The sequence below is a fragment of the Daphnia pulicaria genome, chromosome 3 (genome assembly GCF_021234035.1).
Source record: "Daphnia pulicaria isolate SC F1-1A chromosome 3, SC_F0-13Bv2, whole genome shotgun sequence".
NCBI classification, from domain to species: Eukaryota; Metazoa; Arthropoda; class Branchiopoda; order Diplostraca; family Daphniidae; genus Daphnia; species Daphnia pulicaria.
Genome location: NC_060915.1, coordinates 2151413 through 2160128, shown reverse-complemented (window position 1 = coordinate 2160128; position 8716 = coordinate 2151413). Strand labels below are relative to the sequence as shown.

Below are 8716 nucleotides of genomic sequence, written 5' to 3'. Positions count from 1 at the left end.
CGTGCACTGGCGTGCTCTGGCGTGCAAAGGCGTGCTCTGGCGTGCATTGGCGTGCATTGGCGTTCTCTGGCGTGCTCTGGCGTGCACTGGCGTGCTCAAGCGTGCATTGGCCTGCATTGGCGTGCTCTGGCGTGCATTGGCGTGCACTGGCGTACTCTGGCGTGCACTGGCGTACATTGGCGAGCTCTGGCGTGCATTGGCGTGCTCTGGCGTGCATTGGCGTGCTCTGGCGTGCAGTGGCGTGCTCTGGCGTGCTCTGGCGTGCACTGGCGTGCATTGGCGTAAACTGGCGTGCACTGGCGTGCTCTGGTGTGCTCTGCTATGCAGAACTCAAGTGCGTGACAATAGAACTAAAATAACTTGAAAAATTTTAAAAAATTCAAGTGCTGTGATGTGCGTTTTTCTAAAACTTTTTGTTCATGAATTGCTCTATAAATTTATTGATTCAATAGAATTGAAATGGTGTATTGGGCATTTGTTTACAAATCCTGTAATTAAAAAATGGTTTTAAAAAGAAAAAGAAATATTATAGCAACTTCAAGTGCAGAGCTGTTCTCTGCTGTGCTCTACCGTGCTCTGGCGTGCACTGGCATGCACTGGCGTGCTCTGGCGTGCACTGGCGTGCTCTGGCTTGCTCTGGCGTGCATTGGCGTGCATTGGCGTGCTCTGGCGTGCACTGGCGTGCTCTGTCGTGCTCTGTCGTTCTCTGGCTTGCACTGGCTTGCACTGGCGTGCATTGGTTTACACTTGCGTGCTATGGAGTGCATTGGCGTGCACTGGCGTTCTCTGGCGTGCACTGGCGTGCATTTGCGTTCTCTGGTGTGCATTGGCGTGCACTGGCTTGCACTGGCGTGCATTGGCGTACACTTGCGTGCTATGGAGTGCATTGGCGTGCATTGGCGTGCTCTGGCGTTCTCTAGCGTGCACTGACGTGCACTGGCGTGCTCTAACGTGCTCTGGCGTGCTCTGGCGTTCATTGGCGTGAACTGGCGTGCACTGACGTGCACTGGCGTGCTTTGGCGTGCTCTGGCGTGCATTGGCGTGCTCTGGCGTGCACTGGCGTGCATTGGCGTGCACTGGCGTACACTGGCGTGCTCTGGCGTGCTCTAGCGTGCTCTAGCGTGCTCTGGCGTGCTCTGGCGTGCTCTGGCGTTCTCTAGCGTGCACTGACGTGCACTGGCGTGCATTGGCGTGCTCTGGCGTGCACTGGCGTGCACTGGTGTGCACTGGCGTGCTCTGGCGTGCTCTGGCGTGCACTGGCTTGCACTGGCATGCTCTGGCGTGCACTGGCGTTCTCTGGTGTGCACTGGCGTGCTCTGGCGTGCTCTGGCGTGCTCTGGCGTGCACTGGCGTGCTCTGGCGTGCTCTGGCGTGCACTGGCATGCACTGGCGTGCACTGGCATGCACTGGCGTGCACTGGCATGCACTGGCGTGCACTGGCATGCACTGGCGTGCACTGGCGTGCTCTGGCTTGCTCTGGCGTGCACTGGCGTGCTCTATTGGCGTGCTCTGGCGTGCACTGGCATGCACTGGCGTGCTCTGGCGTGCTCTGGCGTGCACTGGCGTGCATTGGCGTGCTCTGGCGTGCACTGGCGTGCATTGGCGTGCACTGGCGTGCATTGGCGTGCACTGGCGTGCTCTGGCGTGCTCTAGCGTGCTCTGGCGTGCTCTAGCGTGCTCTGGCGTGCTCTGGCGTTCTCTAGCGTGCTCTGGCGTGAACTGGCGTGCTCTGGTGTGCTTTGGCGTTCTCTAGCGTGCACTGACGTGCACTGGCGTGCTCTAACGTGCTCTGGCGTGCTCTGGGGTGCTCTGGCGTTCATTGGCGTGAACTGGCGTGCACTGACGTGCACTGACGTGCACTGACGTGCACTGGCGTGCTCTGGCGTGCTGTGGCGTGCATTGGCGTGCTCTGGCGTGCTCTAGCGTGCTCTGGCGTGCTCTGGCGTGCTCTGGCGTTCTCTAGCGTGCACTGACGTGCACTGGCGTGCATTGGCGTGCTCTGGCGTGCACTGGCGTGCACTGGTGTGCACTGGCGTGCTCTGGCGTGCTCTGGCCTGCACTGGCATGCACTGGCTTGCTCTGGTGTGCACTGGCGTGCTCTGGCGTGCACTGGCGTTCTCTGGCGTGCACTGGCGTGCTCTGGCGTGCACTGGCGTGCTCTGGCGTGCACTGGCGTGCTCTGGCGTGCACTGGCGTGCTCTGGTGTGCTCTGCTATGCAGAACTCAAGTGCTTGACAATAGAACTCCACTACCCGACAAAAGAACTCAAATAACTTGAAAAATTTTAAAAAATTCAAGTGCTCGTGGAGCATGTGATGTGCGTTTTTCTAAAATTTTTTGTTCATGAATTGCTCTATAATTGATTCTATAGACTTGAAATGGTGTATTGGACATAAATTTACACATCCTGTAATTAAAAAATGGTTTTAACAAGAGAAATAGATATTATAGCAACTTCAAGTGCTGAGCTGTTCTCTGGCGTGCTCTGGCGTGCACTGGCATGCACTGGCGTGCTCTGGTGTGCATTGGCGTACACTGGCGTGCTATGGAGTGCATTGGTGTGTGTTACGTATGCGAATTAAACTGAAAATTTAGGCCTAAGCTTTCCGGACTGTATTTAAATGTTACCTTTAAGTTAGAGACATTCACTTCAACGGCACATAGAAAATGAAAACGATTTGCACGTTGACGAAAGACGGACAATCAAGACAGACACTAAGACGAGAACGATAGCGACTGTACATTAGGCAGGAATACTCAAAAAACACTAAAAAGCCGGGAATTCTTTTGTCGCCATTTCGACTTTCTTCCCTCGCCTCCGATCCCGCATCTTGCGTGATGAGGTGGGGAAAATGAAGCCTCTGCTAGCTATTGGGGTAGTGCGGGATCCGGAACATCGCCGGCCCTGCGTTCGAAAGCGGACGCATCCTCCGCATCCCACGACTCCAGCAGGCAGAGCTTCACAGCTGGACGGTGTAGTTCGGTGGTGTTGGTGGACGACCGGAGGCGGACGATTGCAGATCTGACGACTCCGTCTGGACCGGTGAAGACCTCGACGACTCGAGCGATGGGCCATTTCCCACGGGGTGTGTCGGGCTCAATGACGATAACGATATCGCCGATGTTGAGGTTTTTTTGACCGTACAGCCACTTTTTTCGTTTAGCAAGGCCGGGCAAATATTCCCTCAACCAGCGTCTCCAAAAACAATCGGTGAGGTACTGGGCGGTACGATATTTGCGTTTGGTCGTCATATCGCTGGCGTCGAAAAGGTCGAATGGAATGTAGGGGTTTTCATGGCCGAGAAGAAGATGATTCGGCGTGATTGGTTCGGGATCTGCCGGATTGACGCTCACATAAGTGAGAGGACGGCCGTCCAGGAGCTTTTCCACTTGGACGAGCGCAGTTGAAAGAATGTCGTCCGTCAGCGTTTGCTCGTTTAAGATGAATTGAAGAGCGCGTTTTGACGACTGGACGAGCCGTTCCCAGGCTCCACCGAAGTGTGGCGCTGCGGGGGGGTTGAAGCTCCAGGTCACGTTTCTTCTTTTCACTCCGTCGAGTACAGTTAGCTGATCCATCCGCTGGAGACACTCCGAAAACTCACGAACGGCTCCGACGAAGTTGGTGCCGTTATCACTGTGGTAATGCGTGGGGGTCGTGCGTCGGTCTTCGAAGCGGCTGATGCAGTTGATGAATGATGAGGTGTCGAGCGCATAAGCCATTTCCAAATGTACGGCCCGGGAAGACATGCACGTGAACAAACAGGCCCAGCGTTTCACCTTGCGGCGAAAAATGATGACGTTGAACGGGCCGAAAAAATCCACTCCGGTGTGTGTGAAGGCGGGGTAGAAAGGCTTCAGGCGGTAACCGGGAAGAGCAGACATCATCGGGCACAAGGCTTTGGCGTTGAGTCGCTTGCATTTGAAGCACTTATTGAGAATTCTTCTCACCGTTTTTCTTCCGCCTTGGATCCAGTAAAGTTTGCGAACTTCATGAAATGTTCTCTCCGGAGTAGAGTGGACGAGCTCTAGATGTTGACTGTAGATCAGCAGCTTAAGAATAATTGGGTGGCGGGTTTCGGGCGGCACTGGCGCATTTTCTATCCTACCACCTACGCGTAGAACTCCAATCTGGTCGATGAAGGGCGATAAAGTGATGAGGCTGGAACTCGCCTCCAATACTTTTCCGTCCTTTAAATTTTCGAAGTCGTCGGGGAAGGCAGAAAGTTGAGCGCGCCGGAATAATTCAGATTCGGCAAGGACAATCTCCGTCTCTGATAATTTGTCGAAATTGCGGTGAGATTTGTCCTTTCGGGCGTTGCTGACAAATCGCTTGACGAATCCGACGACGCCAATCAGGAACGGATAACGAGACGTGTTGATGGTCAGATCGTCGATGGCATCGTGTACTCGGAGCGTTGCGCCGACCCATCTCGTACAGCGGATTTCAGGATCATCCGCTTCGTTGATTCCATTTTTCAAATCCGGGAAGGACGGCCAGCTCTCGGGTGGATTATAGAGGAAGGACGGTCCTTTGTAGAATCGATGATTGGTCGAAAATTCAGCGGCTGCGATACCACGGCTGACATCGTCGGCTGGATTTTGGGCGGTAGGGACGTAGCGCCATTGATGAGCGTCGGAGAGTTCCAGGATCTCTCCGATTCTGTTTCCAACATAAATATGAAAACGGTAGTGGGAGGAATTAATCCATCTTAGGACAGTGGTCGAATCCGACCAGAAAGTTATTTGGTCGATTTTTTGGCGGATTTTGACCTTGATGGATGCTGCGAGACGGGCGGCTAGAAGGGCGGCGCATAATTCGAGACGCGGAATCGAGACGTATTTGACCGGCGCCACTCTTGTTTTCGCCATGATGAAGGCCATCTTTACTCCTTCCGGATGATCGAAGCGGAAATACGCGATGGCCCCAAACGCGGACTCGGAAGCATCCGCAAATACATGGAGTCCAACTCCTCTTGATCGCGCCGACTCCGGGTTGAAACAGCGCGGAATAAAAAGTGGATTCAGATCTGAAAGAGAAGTAGCCCACTTTCTCCATTCTTCCACCGTTGTTGGATCCAATGACTCGTCCCAGCTGACGGATTTTCTGCATACAGCTTGCAGGATGAGTTTTGCGTGGAGCACAACGGGTGACAGGAAACCGAATGGATCGTAGACACTTGCCGTTTCTCGTAGAATCTCCCTTTTCGTCGCACCGTCCGTTTTGATGCAGGCACTGATCACAAATGAGTCGCTGCCGTAATCCAGCGATAAACCAAGAGTACGTTCGACTGGCAAACCTTGTAGAGCCAAGTCGATGGATGACACGGGCTGGCCCGGAAGCGACATTAAAACTGTCGAGCTTGAAGATCCCCATTGAGCGAGCTCGAATCCACCTCTCCGCAGCACGCTGGTCACCTTTTTTGCATACTGCAACGCTTCATCAGCGGTCGGGAATGATGTCAACCAGTTGTCCACGTAGAAATGGTCGACGATTAGTTTTGTAACTTCGGGCCCGTCATCTCCGCCGTCTTCAGCAGCTTGGCGAAGGACATGGGCGCAGATTGTTCGTGAACAAATCGCTCCAAATGGTTGGACGTTCATTTGATACACGGAGGGGGGCTCTTGCGCACCTGGATTACGGTAATAAAAACGAAGGGCCGGCCCGTCTTGTGGTCGGACCTTTACCTGGTGAAACATCTTGACGATATCGGCGCTCAGCGCCACCAGATGTTGTCGAAAACGGAGCAATACACCAATCAAATTGGTCAGCAAATCCAGGCCTTTCAGCAACACAGAATTCAGCGATGCTCCTTTGTAGAATGCGGATGCATCAAAAACTGGGCGGCACTTCTCCGGTTTTTTCGGATTTATCACCGGGTGGTGGGGGATGAACCAAGTACGACCAGCTGGTCGTATCTTCACCTCTTCTGCTGAAAGTTTTCTTGCGTGGCCGAGGCTGATATACTCGTTGATTGCGGCGGAATATCGCTTTCCCAAATTCTCGTCTAGGATGAGTCGTCGCTCCAGCTTGAAGAAACGGGCCAAGATGGACTCACTGTTGTCGGGGAGATTCGGGTCTTCATTTTTCCAGAGAAGTCCCGATTCATACCGGTCGCCCAGGAATCTGGTCGTCTCCTTCAATATCTTGATGGCTCGCAACTCTTCTTTGCCAACTGGCGCCTTCACATCTGCTTTTGCTTCGTAGGTCTCGAGGAGTAAAAAGCGGTTGATTACGTTGGCAAGATCTTCGTCTGCTGGCGGAGTCAATGAAAGAGAGTTGCACTTCAGTTGTGCGTTGGCGACGGATGAAATCGGGCCGGCAATGCACCAACCGAATGCTGTACGTAGACCGCGCGGGGCTCGCTCGTTCAGCGGATCCTTTTTAATTTCAAGAACTTCTTGCGGCGCCATATCACACGATCCAATCAACACATTAACGTCGACTGGCATTTGGGGCGGGGCCTTTAATCCAGATAAATGCGGCCAGTCTTTCACCAATTTTTTCGGATCGACGACTTCGTTTCTGATTTTTAACACAGGCACGGAGTAGCAGGTTGGGATTTCGAATGAGCTGGACTTTTGTCGATGGACGAGATTTTGAATGACACCTTTGCCGCGTTTGCAAGTGGGTCGCGGCCGTGGTACGTTCCGATTCTCGTCGCTATTTTCTCGCCTTTCAATCCCAGCTCATCTGCCAGCGCGTTCGTGATCATGGAGACTTGGCTTCCGGGATCCAGCAATCCATATCCGATCCAAGACCGGCCGTTAGCTTCAACACGCAATTGAACGATGGGCAGCAAGGTTGTTTCGTCTTCGTAGCTGAAGGATACGGAGCCGTTAAATGGATTTGTTGATGAGAGAGATGGCGTCGTGCTCGGTCGCGGCGTCTTCGGGTACATCCTCGGGGCGCCATGGAGGAGAGGGTGATGAAGAAGCTTGCATTCTTCAATTCCGCACTCACTTTCCTTTAAACACTCGGAACTAAGATGGCGGTCGTCTAGACAGCGGTAGCAACATCTTTTTTCTTTTACCACTTCTATTCGTTTATTTGCATTTAAGGCTTTGAATTTGTCGCAGAGATGAAGTCGATGAGCACCAGCACAATGCGGGCATGACGCTATTTTTACCGTGGTGGAAAATACCATTGGCGTTGCGATCGGCTTTCTCTGCTTGTCGTTGTTCGGTTTTGGGTGATTGCTGGCTGGAAACTGGGCGGCGGGGTTGGCGCCAACCCGGACGAAATATTCCGCCATCGCGACGTCATCGAGCCAGCCATCCAGGTCGAGTATCGTCGGCAGACGATCTTGAATTCGGTAGCTCACTTCGGCCCACTTGCTGCGTAGAATCGGCGGGAGTTTTCCGACTAATTGGGCCAGAGTGGTGCTGCTGTGAAGTTCGAGTCCGTAGCCACCTAACTGCAAGGTTGCTACAACTGAGTGAAGCGTCGACGAGAACGATTTTAGGGACTCGTAATCACTGTCTTTGAAGGAGGGAAGTTTTAAGAGCGCGGAGGAGCAGGCGGTCGAAACGATTCTCGGGTTTCCGAACTTTCGATGCAGCTCTGTCAGAGCAAATGGGTAGAGCCGGGATTGAGCAGCGCTTCACCGAGATTATTCTGGATCTCGGTAGTCAGGCTTGTGCGGAGGTGGTGTTGGCGCTCTGCGTCGCTGAAGCAGGTGTCATGGATTTGTACCTTGAACGACTGAATAAACATCGGCCAGTTCCTCGGATTTCCATCAAATTTCGGCGGCTCAGCTTTCGGTGGTCTAGATGACGGACGAGATGTCGGCGGCGAGTCGTGTCGATCGACGGTGAAGATCCACGCGTCTGGGACATACACGGCCGGTTGAGGCGCGACATTCGGCTGGGACGTGAATGGCTGTTGCTGGAAAGAAGATGGCTGCTGCTGGGACGGCTGCTGCTGGAACGGCTGCTGCTGGAACGAAGATGACTGCTGCTGGAACGGCTGCTGCTGGAACAAAGATGACTGCTGCTGGAACGACTGCTGCTGGAACGGCTGCTGCTGAAACGAAGATGACTTCTGCTGGAACGGCTGCTGCTGGAACGAAGATGACTTCTGCTGGAACGGCTGCTGCTGGAACGAAGACGACTGCTGCTGGAATGTTTGGCCACTAGTTGGAATTCGTGGCAACGTCGACGGGAAGGTTTGCGGGACTGCTGCACCGAAACCATCTTGTTTCCTTTGAGCTTGACTACAAGACGTATTTGAAACAAAAGGTGGCGTGTTCACATTGAGCGGTGGGAGTGGCGTGCTGGACCTCTGCTGAGGCCAAGCCGGCCCGTTTTTGCCGGACAGCGACCTGCTGGTCGGTGCCGGCCCGCCAGGAATTTGCGGGGCGGGAGGAAAATCTTCCCAAATGCTGAACGCTCCTTGATCTGCGGTCTTGCCCATTTCGTCGCCGTCTACGGCGTTTTCGTCGGCCAGCTGTTGACGCAATAAGTCGCTAGAAAGGCGTTGCTTTTCCAGCTCCATCTGCAGTTGACGATCCTTGCGGGCTGCTTCGATACGGATTTCTTCCGCCTTTCTGGCGGTTTCGAGCTGCTGCATACGTTCCTCCTCTGCGGCTCGTTCCGTGGCTTCCGCTCTCTGTTGTTGAATTTTCAGCTCGGTCTCTTTCTGCAGTCGCTCTGCTTCCTGGAGTTTTTCACGTGTTGACGATCTGCTTGAGGCGCTACTACGGACGGAGCCTTCGGG

General features: G+C 53.8%; 1 protein-coding gene across 1 annotated transcript; it reads right to left on the bottom strand.

Annotated features, from left to right (window-relative positions):
* Positions 1-2868: 2868 nt before the first annotated feature.
* LOC124328443 lies at positions 2869-6411 on the bottom strand. The gene has a single exon (XM_046787213.1). The coding sequence runs from the start codon at positions 6409-6411 to the stop codon at positions 2869-2871; it is 3543 nt and encodes a 1180-aa protein (XP_046643169.1).
* Between the last annotated feature and the right edge of the window lie 2305 nt (positions 6412-8716).

Excerpts from the sequence above, each read along its gene's own strand:
- LOC124328443 (XM_046787213.1), bottom strand. The coding sequence starts at position 6,411 with ATGGCGCCGCAAGAAGTTCTTGAAATTAAAAAGGATCCGCTGAACGAG.